Genomic DNA, 18619 nt, shown 5'->3' on the forward strand with positions numbered 1-18619 from the left:
TGTTTAATTCCTTACTTGTATATAAAACAATATTCCTGACTTTTGATGATGACCAGCCTTTTTTTTCCCCCTTCCATTTTTAGGTCTCATTGTCCATGAAGGAGCTGCAGTTTACAGAGTGTTTAAGCGCTGGCGGGCTGTTAACTTACACTGGGATGTATTAAATTATGATAAAGCCACAGACATTGAAGAAAGTAGCCGGGGAGAGTCTTCCACAAGCAGGACTTTATGGTTGCCACTGACGGCCCTACGGAACAGGAATTTGGTCCACCCAACGCAGTTAACCTCCCCCAGGTTTCAGTGTGGCTACGTGTTACTCCATCTGTTCAACCGGATGAGGCCCCATGAAGATCTGTCCGAAGATAACAGCTCAGGGGAGGTTGTGATGAGAGTGACTTCTGTGTGACAGAAGTGTAAGACAGCATGGTGGAAGCCACCCTGCACATCTTGGAATGTAATTGCAATGAATGGTGAAACCATAGCACTTCTAAAAACACACATCTATGAACTTTTTAAAATTTATGCTTTTTATATGAACATTTGAATTGCAAATACATTTTTCTGAAAAAAAAAAGAGTTCTCTGGTTTCTTTGTTTTCTGATTTCTCACATCTTTTATAAGTTGGTACTCGAAATCATGATACGTATAATTTAACTCTACTTGGTTCAAAGAATGATGGAAGTTATCCTGAAGGCTGAGACTATTTTTTCTTGGTTGTTTTAAATATATTTTTTATCAAACATTTTGCTCCGTGTGTAGTTTTTCAGGCATGCAATGAACGGGGAAGGGCCTAGAACTCTGCGGGCAGATGCCAAGATGCGAATGGGTTCGCAGCGTCCAGGTGCTTCGCGATGCTGCTGACGGGTCCTCTGCATGCCTCCCGCTGAGTGACAGATGTAAGCGGGGCTTTTTTGCTGGGATGAAATAATCTGTCACCAGGAATGCAAGCTCTAGGAACGTTGGCTTGTTTTCTAGCTTGTGCAACAGTACAGAGAGCTCATAAACAGTTAAAGATGAGTGGGAAAAAATAGTTCTCCTCCGGGAAGTATAACGTATGTATCACATACAAGTAGGCAGGGCATTCTGTATACGTATAACCCTAAAAGTTCACCAAAACGTCACATCATTGCTCGTGAAGGAATAATAACACTGCCTCACATTTGCATAACCCTCTTATGGACCTACGGCAGTCATTTGGGTTAATTATTAGTGTCTTGATGTCTGTGAGCACTATCTTAATTACATTTTCTTTGTGTAAAAGCTTATATACCTACTTAATCATTTAAACACTGATCCTATTACTTGGTTTAATGAAGTCCTGGGAAATATATTCACCAGCACCGAGAAGTGTTTTCTTTCACCAGATAAGTATTTTTTAAGTGAAAAGAGGAAAAGAAAAATGAGGCTATTGGCTCCCCAGGAACAGTTTGCTAACTAGTGGCACCTGGAGATTTTCCACCTTTTAACCCTCCTAATAGAGGGAAATGGCACATTTTAATGAGCAGTGACAGAGTAAATGAAGAGGCAGGCAGCCATGCTTTCCTTTGGAACATGAGTTGAACATGTAAGTCATTTGAAGTAATTGATGAGTAGGTTTTAAAGCATAGGAGATAAAGTGCTTTTCATTCTATTTTCTAAAAATGACCTTTGGATGATTCGTAATAGAATAGTTAGTGTTTAAAGGTAGCACTGTGATTCCTACATAGCAAATCCCACCAATACTTGAAGTAGTATTTTCCCAGTTTACATACAAACTGTCACAAATGAGTTAAAGATGTAATAATTTGCAAAAATGGGAGCAAGGAATCAGGAAATTACAAAAGAAAAAACTCAACAGCTGTTATGGAGCAGTTGTAGGAAGTGAGAGTGTTAAATATTTTCATTCTCTATGTTCTATTCTGGTATTACACGGGCACAGTCGTGGGTAGACATAAGAGGTAGCGGTCAGTGCTATGAATCTGGTTCAGGGCTCCCAGAATCTTGCCACCTGGGACAGAAAGCAGATTAATTAATAGAGACACCAGGAATGCCTATCTGCTGTCAAAGAAACAACCCACAGGTGTTGATGTTTGTCCAGGACAGTTTAGTCATGACGAGGAGTCATCAACAACACGTTTAGTGGAGAATAATTGTGGGAACTGTTCAGAGCATCGCATTAAAAATACTGGATACAGAGACAGACACAGATTAGATTATCACTGCTCCATATTTAGCAAGTCTGTCCTTCTAATTGGTGCACATCTTTGTATTCATGTCAACTCACTCGAAACAAAAAGGAGTAATGGATAGGAAACGCCTCTCAGTGTGGGGTGCGTGAGGTGGAGTTGCCAAGAGGGTGCAGAGTGAGCTTGTCGACCTGGAAGGAATATGCATTCCTAGGCTTCCCTGTTTTCCAGCATCTTGCCCTTTGGATGTACATTTCATCTACACCACTGTTTCCGCTCATCAACTTCACACCTCTTAACACATCCACACACAGTCACACACCCACATATAACCTGAGTCTAGGTTGAAATAAGGATCTGGCAGAATTTCCACTCAACAAAATGTACCCTCTATGAAATGATTGCATAAAAACTCAGAAGAAGCACTCCAGGTGGGGAGGCGGCATGCATTTAAGGAATTGAATTTGCTGCTTAGCAATCATTAAAATTTTAATATGCAATATGAGTTATAATATAAACAATTAACTTTCAATTGCGAGTGCTGTAATTCAAACCTGGGCTCCCTTAAATATCAAAAGCATTAATGTAAGGAAATAAGTTGGAAATGCTTTCATTATTTTTCAAATCTTTCCCAATATTATAAAACTTAGACCTGTATGCAATTTGTCTCTTTTCAACCACTAATTTGAACGACACTTAGAGACTACCTCCTGTGTGCCAGATACTTTCGCGGTGCGCCACAGAATGACCCAGGTTTGCAGGGAGGCTGTGGGGACACGGTACACCGCTTCATATGTGACAGGATACAGGGGAGCAAATGAAGGTGGCAGATCAGAGGAGCGGTCAGATTTCCCTGGGGTGGCTGGGGAAGGGGTCACTGGGGAGTTGACGTTACTTGGGTGTTGAAGTGTGAGCAGAAGTTTGCCAGTCAGACAAATGCAGAAGCAATTCTAACTGAGAACGACTCCTTGGGGGCAAAAGAAAGGCATGTTTCAGTAATGGTGAGAGGTTTCTCACTGGGGGGCAGAAGATACCTGTGAAGACATGATCCATCTCCTTGGGGTTGACTAGGTAGTGGGGTCTGAACTCCACAGGCAACCATGAGAAGATCGTTTTAAAGCTGCAGGGGGTAAGAGTTGACAAGGTCATTTCTGGGGGATATTCATCCCCCTCTAACCCAATTCCTATGGGCAACACTCTCTGTTCTCAAGGTAAGGCTAAAATATAATGGACTGTGGTCATACCCACAAAAGAGTTTGGAGAAATCCTACAAAATGAAATAGTAGGCAACAATCACAGACAGGTGCTACTGCTATAAGTTAGATAGTGCTGTAGAAATATTGGGGACAGTGAACGGGCTTTCTTCCCCTCTCCCGGAAGACAGCAAAACCCATAATTCTGAAGAAGAAAGCACGTCATAGATCTTGCGAAGTAGAAGATAGTATCTCTGTCATTGAAAATACTCCCAAACACTTCCCAGATTGAAGATTATCACCTTATTTTTCTTAAACATGATTAATTTTTTTATTCCATATGTCTCACTAACTAAATAGATGCCAAAATAAAGCAAGCTCTCTCTATTCTTTCTCTTTTGCTCTGGAACTTTCGCTATTCTTTTTCCTTTTTGTTTGTTTTTTCTTCCCACACTATGAACATAGTCTATTATTTTTGATGATGTGCTAATCAATCCTCCCTTATCTATGGAGTGAAACAGCAAAATTTGACTTTGCCAATCCAGAGTTAGATCAGTGATCATCTAATAACTGATGTGTCATTTTACACAAAGGTCATAATTTGTCCATATTTTCCCTTGTAGCTTGCTTTTTTTATTCACAAATTTTAATGACAGTAGGTTACAAATAACGGATATTTAAAATTTTTCTTTCCAAGCTCATCATTTATGAGACTTCAGTGGCAAAATTTGGTCTTTTATTTTCAAAACGTGTTTGCCTACATGATATAATATAAATAATTTGATAGCCAATATATGAAGAAATAATTGGTTTAAAGCCTTAAGAAGATACTTGAGGCAATTAGTTCAATCCCATTTTATCAGCTCAGAAAAAAAATGCTCCCATAATGTGCGTGTGAGACAGAATGGCAGCAGGTGCTATAATTTATAGCAAAACTCAAAGTTCCGGGCCCCAGTGGAATCTAGAGATTAATTAATTACCTCATAAAGATGCCATTTTATACACAGTGGATTTATCTAATAAATTAGTCAAAGACATCAAAGTTATTTTAAGGAAATTTCCTCCTAGGAAGTATAGACACTGGGGGCCAGTGGGAGAATGAAAACTGTGCATGATTTCCAGTAAAATTTTGGTGATATTTAAAAAAAAAAAACAAAAATGCATCATAAGCTTTACCCCAAAGCATTTGATACTGATTTTCCAAAATAAGTTAGAGGTCACTTAATTTTCTTGTAACTTCTTCATATTTCTGAGAGGTTTTTTTTTATGTGCAACATGGCCTTTCAGGAGAAAATTATCTTTCTCTAGTGCTGCAAGTAGAAAAAAGAGATTTGCGCCAAGACACATGGGGGCGGAGCCTAACGAGTGTAGGGTGGAAATGGTGACCCAGATGCTTTAAAATCCTGCTCTATGCAGCAGTCAAGCAGGAATGTCCATCTCAGCTGCTGGATCACAGAAGGGGCATCTGCAGTGAGGGAGCGGGACCATGGGAAGAAATGTCTCATACAGTCACACCTCTAGCTCCTTATCACAGCTGTTCTGGGGCTTTGAGAACAGAGATCTGCCCAGAAGCTGTTGCAACAATAAGGACAATGTGGACCAAAAGCTAGAAATGCTCCGTGGGACATGCTTCCCAGGATATTCTTGGGAAAGTCAAGATTTAATAATAAGAAAGAGCCAAAGCATAGATTCAGAGACCGGGAGAAGAAAAGGTAACACCATTGACCTTCACAATGCGATGAATTCTGTTAGCTGCAGCTCTCAGGATGCTAACCTCTCTACCTCCCCTTCCTCATTCATTACTCCTGGCTTGGACAGCAAGGTGGCCCATCACCGTTATATCATTGTTTAAAGTCTTGTGCCCCAGGCACACAATGAGGTTCCTAGCTGCTCCTATTGGGTATATCACTAAGGACCAGCTCCCCACATGGCCTGGAGGGACTACCCCCAAAAAGGCATTAAGGAAGGAATCAGAAGAGGGAGCCACAATGGAAAGACAAGAAAAAATGGGCCACAGGGGCAACAAGCCCAAGCGGTTGCTGGTGAGGTGACCGTGAGGGAAAGCTGCCTGGAAACAGAGGAGAAAACATGAGCTGATATCACAAAGTTTATGATCTTAGGCAGGATGAAGTCAATTAATTTGTCAGTTTAATGAAGTGGTTTAAGCACTTTGATGCCAGAAATTAGAATTTAAGAAAAGGGTGCATAGAAAGGACAGATGACCCAAACCCAGTGTTCAGAGAAAGTTTCCTGAAGAAGGTCACCTCCAGACCAAGATGGCGGCAGAGGTTGTTCTTGATTTTACTCTTCCTCACAAGAACAACTAACAACTCTTCAAGAACAAGACACCACTGGGAGAATCCTAGAATATGGGGTGAGGCCGAAGCACCCTCTGCACCACACACCCCAGGCAGACGGCATCGGCCAGTCTGCTGGGCTTTCATTTGACATTCCACTGAAGTTAAAGATGAACTTACAGACACATAGACAATGTTGAGTCTTTCAATACATTAACATTTATGTAGGATTTCATTTTGTTTTATCTCAGCCACATCTTACATTAAGTGTGGAGTTACTTTACCTATTTTGTTAAAATTATTCTAAGTATTTCATGTTTTTGTTCTTGTAGATCATGTTCTATTTTACCTAATTATTTATTGCTAGCAGATGGTAATATATTGGTTTTTCTATGTGGACCGTATATCCTGAGACCTTGTAAATTCCCTCATTATTCCAAGGTTTTTGTTGTTATTTTCTTGGTGTTCTCTATATACACAGTCATATCTCTGTCTGTAAGCCATGAGTGTATTTTTCTTTCAGTTTTCTAAATTTGAGGTTATTCTTTTCTTCTTCTTTGGATTCTTCTATTTAATTTACTTATTCTACTTTTTATTTTATTTTTTTAGAAGGAGAGAGTGAGAATGTGAGTGGGGCAGAGGGCCAGAGAGAATTCTCTCTCCCTCCCTCCAGGAAGAATTCTCTAGAGAGAATTTTAAGCAGGCTCCACACTCAGCATAGAGCCTGACGTAGGGCTTGATCCCACAACCCTGGAATCATGACCTGAGCCAAAATCGAGTCAGACACTTAACCCACTGAGCCACCCAGGCACTTCAGGTCTGGCTTCTTAAGGTGAGGGTTTAGATCATGAAATTAAAAGCTTTCTTCTTTTCTAACATAAGCACTTAAAACTACAAATTTCCCTCTAAATGTCATTTTAAGAGCATTTCATACATCTTAACATACTGTTTTCCTCATCATCCTATTTAAAATATTTTATAACTTCCCTTGTGGTTTCTTCTTTGAACTCTAGATTATTTAGAGCTATGTGGTTAATTTCAAAATATTTGTAGACTTTCTAGCTCTCTTTTTGTAAGCAATTTATAAAATTTATAATTTAATTCATGTGGTTAAGAAGATACTTTGTATAATTTAAATCCACTGACCTTTACTGAGATGATTTTATGGTCAAATATATGGTCTTTTGTAAGTGTATCATAGATCTACTGCTTTATAACACACTACCTCAAAAAATAAGCCACCTCAAAGCTTAGTGATTTAAAAATTATAATTTTATTATTTTTCGTTATTCTGTTCATTGTCTGGGTGATTCTTCCACTAATTTCCTTTGATCTCACCTTGAGACTGCATTAAAATGGAGGGTTGGCTGAGGGCTGGGCTCAGCAAGAACACTGACTTGACTGGGTTTCTCTCTCTCTCTGTTTTTTTGTTTTTAATTTTATTTATTTTAGAGAGAGAGAGAGAGAGAGAGCACGAGTGGGGAGAATTGGAGAGGGAGAGAGAAAAAGAATCCTATGGAGGTTCAACGTTCAGTGAAGAGCCCGATTTCCAGCTCCACCCCACCACCCTGGGATCACGACCCAAGCCAAAATCATGGGTTAGACACTCAGCCATCTGAGCCACCTGGGGTCCCCCGGGCTTCTCTTTCAGTCTCAGAGGTTAACCTTGGCTTCCTTATGGCAGCATTGCAAACGTGGGGGAACAAAGTGGCAAAGTCTATGAGGCCTTGACTCCTAAGTGGTAACATCAGTTCTGCCATACTTTATTGATTAAAGCAGATCACAAGACTATCTCAGATTTTAAAAGTGGGAAAATGGATTCTACCTCTTGACAGGAGGAAGGACAATTAATTTGTAGTCAAGTTTAATGTACTACATTTCATGAAGTTTCCATGGACACTTGAAAAAAATCTGTTCTTTCAATTGTTGGGTAGGATATTCTATAAAGTTCTGTTATGAAAAATCGGTCAATATTGCTCAAATTATATCCTTACATATTTTTTAAACTTTATTTTTTAAATGTTTTATTTATTTTTGAGAGAGAGACAGGCAGCGTGAGCAGGGGAGGGTGAGAGAGAGAGAGGGAGACACAGAATTGGAAGCAGACTCCAGGCTCTGATCTAGCTGTCAGCACAGAGCCCGACGCGGGGCTCGAACCCACGAACCGTGAGATCATGACCTGAGCCGAAGTCGGACACTTAACCGACTGAGCCACCCAGGCGCCCCTTTTAAACTTTATTTTTAAATCAGTTACTTCCTTATATGGACTTGTTGATTTCTCTGTGTAGCTTGTTTTTTGTTTCTTGTGTTTTGAAGCTCTGCTTTTAGGAATGGATACATATACATAGGGTCATTGTGTCTCATCCTTTTTTTTATTATGAATGTTCTTTATCTCTGGTATGGAATTTTACTTGGTTGATATTAATTCTGCCAGATCAGCTTTCTTATAGTGTCTTACTTACAATAGTACACATTTTCTCATCCTTTTACTTTTAAACTGTTTCTGTTTTTATACTTAAATTTCATTTCTTGAAAACAAGATATAGCTGAATCTTGCTTTCCTAAAAAAAAAAAAAAAAGTTTATTTATTTTGAGAGAAAGCGCAGGGGAGGGGCAGAGAGAGAGAATCCCAAGCTGGCTCTGAACTGTCAGCACAGAGTCCAGTGTGAGGTTCGAACTCACAAACCATGAGATCATGGCCTGATCCAATATTAAGAGTCTGATGCTTAACTGACTGAGCCACCCAGGCGCNTGAGAGAAAGAGCCGGGGAGGGGCAGAGAGAGAGAATCCCAAGCTGGCTCTGAACTGTCAGCACAGAGTCCAGTGTGAGGTTCGAACTCACAAACCATGAGATCATGGCCTGATCCAATATTAAGAGTCTGATGCTTAACTGACTGAGCCACCCAGGCGCCCCATGAATCCCACCTTTATATTCACTCTGAAAATATTTGCCTTTTGTTTCCTTTGTCATGTAAAGTAATACAGCCTGCTGTTTCTGAATTAGAACTTGGCCATATTTGGGGAGGGGGGGTCATTCCATCCTTTTATATGTCTCTTCCCTGCGTCTCTCACCTCCCATCCTTTCCAGAACCAACTATAATTCTCCTTAGGAAAAGTAATATTAACAATAATAAATAATACTTGAACAAAAAAAATCAAAGCAAAACAAAAACAGAAAACAGGAAAAAGAAGTAAACATAACCATGGAGACGAGGGAAGGAAAATTACTCTCTTACATCTTAGTTTTCTATAGACATAGAGGGGAAAAACTAGTAATTACTAGTGAATAATTAGTAAATTATCTCTCTATAGTTTACTTCATTTCCCCCAAATTCATGAAACTCTCTCAAAGTCTCTAAAGATGAAAATACCACTTAAAACATCAATTTATGTAATTCTTTGTCAACATCTATGCCAATCACCAGCTTAGGCGGACATAATTTTCCTGCAGCTGACGGACATTTTAAATGTCAGAAGAATGTTCAGGAAGAGAGTGTGACATTTATTTCTCACAGATTTAATCTTTCCTGTCTGCCTCAGATCTGATAGCCTTACAGGAAACAGAATTCGGAGGGCACGTTTGAATTACACCCTTGGGGAATTATGCCTCAGAAATCTCTGTTCCGTTAGAAATCTTCACTTAGTCATGTTTATGGAGGATTTGTATTAACACCTTTCCAAATAAAAGCCAAATAAATTTATTGACAGAATTCGGGGCTGAAAATGTTTTTCTACTGAAAATGTCCCACTGACTTTTACTTAAAATACCTGGGTTGTACCTNCAAGCTTTTTTTTTTTTTTAATAAGATTGTAGGGCTCAAGTCCTTTCTATTTGGACTAGAATAATATTAAAACACCTAGGTCCAATTAACTAAAACAACTACTTCCAGGGGTAATGATTTTTCTGGATGTAGCAGAAATGAGCCTTGAAACCACATTAAAATAAAGCAAGGAGGTTTGTGTCTATTACATATTTAAGGTCTGTGACTTACAGGTCTGGTAAATAACAGTGTCCTCCAAACGTTACCGGCGCCAGACTTGGAAGTTCCTATAGTCCTAACAGAGGCTGCTGTGGAGAAATAGTCAAGATGAGTAGCCCTTTTTACATAATTTTCCTAATTGCATAAGTGCAGTGTTTTACAGCCCTCAGCTCCAATCATTTCCACTTGACTTGGTTGTCATTACCAGAAGAGTGTGTGTTCTTGGGTAGGGAGGTGGGCGTGGGGGTGGCGGAGAGTTTAGAGCAGACTGTCAGTGTCAGGGGAAAATTCATCGGCAAGACAAAAGGTCGGAACAGTCAGTGCTCAGGGTTCACTGTCAAGGTGCTTGTCTGTGCCACCACTCATGGAGCCGAATCTAATTCTCATCCATCCCGCTTGCTCTTCAGAGTCACTTAGAATCAATTTGAGCCGTGCTCACAGATGTGTGGGAGTCTGGCTCCCATCCCGGCTTTATGACCTCACTCCAGGCTGACAGTCTGAAACCCCAGCAGCACCCACCCAAGATTGAAAATGTAAAGCTTGCCTTTGGGGAAAAGGTTACTTTATCTGGTAAATATTTATCGATCCTCATTCATGTGCCAGACATCGTGAAAGAGGATGGGGAAGAGGGTTTGGAGGGGGAATTAGTACCGTCCTTAGACCTGAAAGAGAGGAGCCTGTCATGTGTCCCTCCCTGGCAGCCCCTTCTAGCCACACTCGTCCACATGTCACAAGCAGCCTTGCCCAAGGGACCCAGAGTCCATCCAGAGCCCCCCTCTCAACCTAGAACATGCACCAAACACTAAATTCCCAGAAGTTTCTACCCAAATTGGTCATGTCCACTTCATGAGCTCGCATGGACCTCTTTCCTGGGTTCGTTCTTCTAGGACTGACCATCCTCCAGTGGGACCATCCCTGGGACCAGGGGCGGGCCAGGCAGAGCTGATGGGGTGGGAGGATGTGCGGATGAAGCCTGGTCGTATGAGCTGGAAGTAACACACAAGTGGCCAAAGCCCTTACAGTGAGGAAAGAACCCAGGGGTAGAAAGAGAAGGGGTCTAGTCATAGGGTCCAAGAACTCAACTGACCATTTCGATTTCATGAAGGTATATGTAAAGGGGATAAAACTTATCTGACAGTTTTTAACTTCATTTTTAACTTTTAAATATTAGACCTCTGGCATTTGTACTCCTGCCTTGAACCCTAGAACTATTAAGAGCTTGTTTGTAAGCATGGAGTTAAGATAACACATAATACAAATTACTATGTACCATCAACTGCTATGTACGGTTTAGTAGGGGCTTCTAAAAGGCTTTTTTAGGAATATAATAATAGAATCCTGAAGTCAGACTGCCGGGTTCAAAACTAAGCTCTAGCTTTTAATACTTACGTAATCATGGAAGAGTTACAGAGGGTGTTTACTTAGCAGACCCACTAGTTGATCTCTGTTCTCCATTCCTTCTGTGAAACATACTAATGAGCCCCGAAACTCTCATTAGAGCGATCTACTGTTGTGCAGCAAACCACTTAAACTGAGTGGGTTCAAATGACAGCCTTTTGTTTTGTTCACTAATCTGTAGTCGGGGCATGCTTAGCAGAGAGGGCTCCTCTCTACCCACACGGTATGAGGTATAAGAGGGGCTTCGGCTGGGATTGAAGGATCTGCTTTCAAGACGGCGCCTTCACAAGGCTGGCAAGTTGGTGTTGGTATCAGCTGGGAGTTCGTTCAGGGCCATGGGCAAAGGGCCTTGGTTCCTCTCCACGTGGCACCTCTACAGTGTGCTTGGGCTTCTTTGCAGCACGTGGCTGTCCAAGAGGCAAGGCTGCAAAAGAACAAGGTAGAAGTATGTGGCATTTTTAGGACTTAAGGTTGGAAGTCACATAGCATCATTTTTGTCATACTCTGTCAAGGTCGTTCCCGATGCTCCTCCAGGTTCAAGGGGAGGGGACACAGATTGGACATGAGCACCTGAGATGGTACATCTAGTCATTACATCTAGTCTACATGAGCATCTGAGATGGTACATCTTTCCATAGAACCGTCTGTAACAGACACAGTTTCACTCTACCAGATGAATTTCTAAGAACTAGTTCTCAAATCACTGAATACCACTGTTATTACGTAATTTGATATAACTAATGATGGAATTGAGTATGAAAAAAGGTGCTCTGCCACCCCTCAACCCCCCATGAACACTAGGCTGAGTGTTTGGGAAGGACTGGATAAGAGTGAGCCCTCCAAGTTGGATGTTGGAAAAATAGCTATGGAGGATTATAGAAAACAAAAAAGAAATCTAGGAAGATTCTGCATCAGATTGTTTCACCTGTGTCTCCAGGTTTATTTTGCATCAGAGAAACCGAAACTAGAAAATGTTAAGCATATATTTTGTGTGTGCTCTCTGCCAGGAAAACAGCCCTGAATCCCATTAGCAACTTCTACCAAAAGAAAAACCCTTATGAGATTGATGTACATTATGCGTTTAGAAAAATAGAATGTTTAAGGTATGCATGAATCGGTTTCTAACAATTCCTTGTTTCTTTTTTTTTAAAGTTTATTTATCTGGGGCGCCTGGGTGGCTTAGTCGGTTAAGCGTCCGACTTTCGCTTAGGTCATGATCTCGCGGTTTGTGGGTTCGAGCCCCGCGTCGGGCTCTGTGCTGACAGCCAGCTCAGAGCCTGGAGCCTGTTTCAGTCTGTGACTGCCTCTCTCTCTGACCCTCCCCTGCTCACGCTGTCTCTCTCTCTCTCTCCTAGAAATAAAAATAAAACATTAAAAAAAGTTTAAAAAAATTAAAAAAATAAAGTTTATTTATTTTGAGAGACTGAGTGAGCAGGGGAGGGGCAACGAGAGAGGGAGAGAGAGAGAGAATCTCAAGCTCCACCATATCAGAGTGGTTCAAACTCATGAACCAAGAGATCACGTCCTGACCTGAAATCAAGAGTCAGACACTTAACCCACTGAGCCACCCAGGTTCCCCAACAGTTCCTTGTTTCAACTGGTATTATCAGTTAACTGATTAATTCCTGGCACTTACTGTATTCAGTATGAAGACTTTTGTTGTACTTGACCCCCTTTCACCTTAGTTTACTCATCTATAAAATGATGATATCGTTAGGATACTTACTTCATAGTGTTTTTGAAATGATTAACTGAAACAACCTACTCAAAAATTTAACATACAGCAAGCATGTGATTATTATACTTATTACCATTATAAGTATTTTAGGTCCCAAGGAGGAGAGACAGGCTTGAGCTACCTCAGGTGATGGGGATCTGGCAGGGAACATTCAGGAAAGTGAAGACGGTCAGGAAACCACCTTAGCTCTCCCCAAGTAGGGGCCACAAGGAATCAAAGCACATCCCGGATCCTCAGGAGCTCTGGCGCCCCATCGTCCTTTCTGTGAACAGCACTGGCGCCGAATCAGGCGAGCCTGCCTTTGTCAACACTGTGCTACTTTTCCACCTGCTTCTCTCTTTCCTCTTGGGTTTCCTCCATGGCTGCCCTGCCTCTAGTTCTTCCTTCTATGACTTATATAACCTGTTCAGTTCCTCCAGAAAGAAGCTCTTACTGGGGTCACTGATCTTCTTCCAAAAAGGAGTACATTGACCTGGTACTTGACCACCTAGTGAGCCACTGATCTACCACATATACCACGTGGTTTTGTCAAGGAGCCGGTCTCTGGTTCAGTCTGTTGTGGTCCAGATACCTGTGTCTGATGGCACAGAGCAAGACAGCACATGTAACTCCACTCTGTCCACGGGTATAGCAGGGATGTAGGGGCTCAGGAACTTGAGCTGATGGCTGGTATTCGCGCCTGGGCCGTTATGCACACCATCTTGGAAACTCGCCACTGGCATTCATTCTATTTGAGTGGCGGTGGGGCTGTATCATTTGTCTTGACTCCCATGGTGTCATTTGATGCTAAGCATTCTGCATGGTGATTATTTGATGATTACCATTTATTTTTTTTAACTTTTTAAAAATGTTTTATTTATTTCTGAGGGAGAGAGACAGCGTGAGCACGGGAGGGTCAGAGAGAGAGGGAGACACAGAATCCAAAGACAGGCTCCAGGCTCTGAGCTAGCTGTCAGCACAGAGCCTGACCCGGGGCTTGAACCCATGAACCATGAGATCATGACCTGAGCCGAAGTTGGATGCTTAACCGACTGAACCACCCAGACGCCCCAGATGATGATTACCGTTTAAAAGAAAGGGGCACTGCGCAGAACAACATGAGTGGGAATCAGATCCTGGTGTTTAATGTTAGCTTCTCCACTAGACTCTCTCTCTCTGCTCCCCATTCCTGTGGGGTCTCTCTCTGTGTCTCTGTACCTCTCTCAATCTCTCTCTTTCTTTCTCTCCCCGTTCTCTCTCTCCCCCCTCACACATGCTACACTTCTCATTAAAATTAAAATTACTCCTAAAACCAACTTGAAATAAAAATCATTCATTATTATTGCAAAATGTTCACCCAGTATGCACTTGGGCGGAGATGTGGATAACTCATCCTGAAGATTGACCCTATAATCCCTACCCTCAGGCTTACCGTCTCAGATGTGTTGTAGAAGCACCAAGAAAAACAAAACAAAACAAAACAAAACAAAACAAAACAAAAATGGAAAGCAAAATCATTCACCCAAAGTGACACTTGAACACAGCAGCATTTGCCATCCACGTTGCTTAATATTTCAGCATCCTTCAGTCTGCGGTGAATACGTACATTCTATCTTTAGAATTCATTTAGAGAAAACAATTCCATAAATGATACAAAGCAAATCCATCTGGAATCAATTGTTTAAAATACTCAGCAAAACTCTCCTTCTCTTTGGAGCACTCCAATCCCTTAAATAGAGTTAAGATGAAAATAACTCTCCCATATCACTGCTGGCCAGAAAGTGGGGGAAAGGGATGTGCCAACATAATAGTGTAAGAATTCCCACAAAGATTCCTTTATGTTAGTAACCAGCACTCCATGTAGCTGGTTTCTTCTGGCTTCGCACCTCCTGACAGGTCTCTCTCCTGGCTTGCATAAGCCTGGCTGTTCATTTCCTTTCTAAATAGAGTAAAGGGATAGTGAAATCACCATAAGAAAGAGAACTTAGCACCAGGAGGTACAAATAAAATGATCAGTAATCAAGTGGGCCATCTGGCCATCACACCAACCTCAACTGACAGTATCCAGTGTTGCTCAGTGACATGCGTTTTATCACTTGAGGCAGAAGGAAATATGTCTTTCCATACAGGCCAGGAACAGAAGGACCCTTCTTTAATGGGGAGCCAAACCCACTCACTCTTCCCTGCTTGAGTCTTTAAGATCCCTTCAGATGGGACTTCCTGGGGTGTTGTTTTATCAGAAAATGCTTGGTCCTTCCTATGCGCAATTTTCAGGACATAAATAAAGGACCGGACTCTATATGAACTGATTTTTTCAAAACACCAAGAAAAATTGGTTTCCTCCCATCAAGTGGCTTTTACTACCCATAATCCCAAGCTTCACATCTCTCAGTGTCTCTTTTTATTCATCCTAATTAGCAGTAAGTGAATCCAGTCGTGTTCTGTGACCAGCCAACTTACAATTGGATTTTATGTGCACTTTAGACTCAGCAACCTGCCGCTATCTGGCTCCAGACGCGGCCTCAGCCACGGTCAAGAGAAGTGTCTGCTTTTGATTTATTGCCACCAGAAATCAAACGGTTGATTATGTGTGCACATCTGACACAGTATGACCATGCTCATTTTTTACATAGCTCGTTTTTAAGAAGTTTAAAGTTTTAATAGGCAATGACTAATTTGTGCTGCTCTGCTGAACGCATGGGGTGGGCACCAGGGCTCATTTTGTAAAGAAAGGCTCTCCAAGGGCCACAAGCTGTGGCATAAAGCCGACTGGAACATCAGAGAACAGAGAAGGACAAGCGTGTCGTCGGCTCAGAACGGGCTTTCTGAGCAAGGATTCAAGCCCTCCTTGATGGGACATTACTTGGGCACATTCTCTGTATCCCTTTCTTTGTATTGGATTGGCACTCTGTAGTTAGGATACTAATATTAATATTATAAAAAGCAATACATGAAGTCTGCACATGTAGTCCAAGTCCAGACCCAAAAAAATCTCAACATCAGTGATTTGCTCTCCAATTTCATGGATCGTTTTCAATGATATAACACAGCTCCTGCTCTCTTTTGAGAACTCTTTTTTTAATCCCATTCTAGACTCAGGCTGTGCCCTCTGGGGTTTCTCAGGTGTTTCTTAGAGTGAGAGGGGTTACTTAAAAGCCCCAGACATCCCCTCAGGGGGCAGACCCAAGAGCACCGAACACAGAGGTGCACTGGCTTCTCTAGCCAAACTCCTAGGCGCCTGTGACGCCACAATGTCCGTTTCACATCCAAACTGCCCAACTTGAAATCTCTCCTGTTACTCATTGTAATTAGCGATGAGTGAATCCCACCTAGTGTTATGCCCCCCAGAAGGCTGGGAGGGAAAGATTCCCTGTGGGTTGGCCAGACTTTGACCTGAAGGTACAAACCTCTGTGACACAGCCAGTCAGGGACAGAGGCCCTGGCAGCTTGACCACACCTCAAGCTTCTTTTTGGCAGCCAATGTGGTTCTCATGGTTTGAGGAAGGTGTCTTTGAGGAAGGTCCGTCCTATGTTCCACATGAAACTCATGACCTGCAGCACCCTCTGACCAGAACTGACCAAAGAGCTTGCCATCTTTACTGCAGGTGTCTGCTGACACTGACCCTTCATGGACCATTGGTAATGATGTCCATTACCATCTTCATATCATTGATTACACATTCTAAGCTAGTTGTTTCCAAAACATTCGTACTTGCAAATAGTCTCGGTAGGAGAAGGGAGGATCTAGATGCAGAACTATGGATTCATTCACTCCAAAAATATTTACTGAGCACCTATAATGGGCAAAAAGTGATGCGTGCATACATTACAATTGCCAAGAAGACACCGTCCCCGACCCCAAGGACACAACCGATATATAGCCAAGGTCCAAGAGAGTATGATAAGGCCTTGGAACAGCAGCCCTGGGGCCGTGTAGGCATGGGGGTGGTTGGACCAAGCACCGCCAGGGGAAAGGCTGCCATCATAGGAACTAATACACATCCACCGGCTGTTTCAAGTGTTGTTTATGGATCCGATACATAATACCTCCAGCACATTATTTTTCAGCTGTATGAGACTAACTTAAAAGTGTTGCTGGATGTGTGTGGAATCCTGTCCTTATGAGACTTCTTTTGCAGTGAAAGCTCACCTACAATCAGGAGAAAGGTTAGCATAGCTGTTAAGAGCAGGGATTGTGGAATGGTATCATAACTCAGTTCCCCCTTACCGGTCCTGTGACTTCCCCTTACCTTGACTTTCTCCTCATTGAAATGCTATGCTATTTTCCTAACAATGATGGCATGAACGTTAACACAATCAACACACAGAAAGCACCTAAGCAGGGTTGGCACACGATAAAATGTTAGCCACAGTCATAATCATGGAGGGGAACACGACGTATTTTGTACTTAAAAATGGGTTTCTGATAACTGGAAAAGATTGGAAATGAAACTTTTCTTCCAGGGGTCCAGCTGGACAGAACTGAGCCGGTTGCCATCAAAGGGCATAAATCCTGCTAACTTCTGTCCTCATTCCCGAGTTGCAACACGCATGGGGCCACTTGGTTCAAACTTGTCATGTCCATTTCCTGTACGTGCCCTCTGTGCGTTGGTAATGGTCAGTGAGGATGCTGCATTGCCTGAGACTCTTCCCTGCTGCCATTGAGGGATACACATGTATGAGACGTGTGCCATTATTTCAGGCTCCCAGTATCAATGGGCACTGCTCTACTGGGCTCTTTCTTCTAAGAACCTATGCTTACTAGCCTCCATCCTGATTCACCCAGTGTGAACCCTAGCACCCCTGGACTCCACAGAAACACTAATATTAGTTACCTCCCAGCTACACATAAAACCTGAGGTCATGGGAATGCTTGGCAGGGGAGAGGCGGTGTCGGGGAGAGGGGAGGAAGGTTGAAAATGTACAATTAGACGGGGGGGAAATTATATACTCTTAAATTCTCCAGTTTTCATTTGGGCCCATTTTTATCCAAGGAGGTTTAAGTTTTTCTTCCTTACTTAGTAACTCCTCTTTCCTGGGATATCTCATTACTCAGTAACAAGAAAGAAATATAAATAACCAGGACCTGCGGTGAAACCTTCCAAGTCCAAATGCCATTTGCAATTACTCAGCCTTTGGATTCAGAGAGATTAAATGGTAGTGTCTCATGGGGGTGGGGGTGAGTCAAGAACAATACTCCAATTCCCTATCCATCAGTTTCCATCCATCTTTCCATTTCTCCCCTGTTTTCTCCTGTCTCTGACTTGATTTTCTCCTCTGATACCTCTCTCCATCTATGTATGTATGTACCATGTGTTTCTCCCTATTTCTGTCTCCATCTCTCTCTACCCATCTGCCCATTGGTTTCTTTCTTTCTTCCTTCCTTCCTTCCTTCCTTCCTTCCTTCCTTCCTTCCTTCCTTCCTTCCTTCCTTCCTTCCTTCCTTCCTTCCTTCCTTCCTTCCTTCCTTCCTTCCTTCCTTCCTTCCTTCCTTCCTTCCTTCCTTCCTTCCTTCCTTCCTTCCTTCCTTTCTTTCTTTCTTTCTTTCTTTCTTTCTTTCTCTCTCTCTCTCTCTCTCTTTCTATCTATCTATCTATCTATCTATCTATCTATCTATCCAGTCTCTAGATTGAAGAAATGATTATCAGTCTTTCAGGAGATCTAGACTTTGGGAATGGAGATGATTGTTGTCAATGGGTATGTTGAGTATAAAAGACAGATGCACCTAAAAACCCACCTCAAAAATAAATAACTGAGGAAATACTTTGTGCCAAGCATTGTCCTGGAGGCCTCACTTAGATCATCTCATTTGATTCTCAAAACAGTGCTGTGCAGTGGGTTACAGGCTTTCTATTTCCTAAAAGTAGA

At 42.0% G+C, this 18619-nt stretch overlaps 1 protein-coding gene across 1 annotated transcript in view; it reads left to right on the forward strand.

Moving 5' to 3' along the window:
* Positions 1 to 494, forward strand: part of MARCHF11 (membrane associated ring-CH-type finger 11) — a 125380-nt gene extending 124886 nt beyond the window's left edge. Inside the window, exon 7 of the mRNA XM_077771982.1 lies at positions 84 to 494. Within this exon, the coding sequence (XP_077628108.1) occupies positions 84 to 406 (323 nt within the window). The 3' untranslated portion in view covers positions 407 to 494. The remainder of the gene's footprint in view (positions 1 to 83) is intronic.
* Positions 495 to 18619: the final 18125 nt, after the last annotated feature.

This window comes from Crocuta crocuta, unplaced genomic scaffold (genome assembly GCF_008692635.1).
Source record: "Crocuta crocuta isolate KB4526 unplaced genomic scaffold, BGI_CrCroc_1.0 scaffold51, whole genome shotgun sequence".
NCBI classification, from domain to species: Eukaryota; Metazoa; Chordata; class Mammalia; order Carnivora; family Hyaenidae; genus Crocuta; species Crocuta crocuta.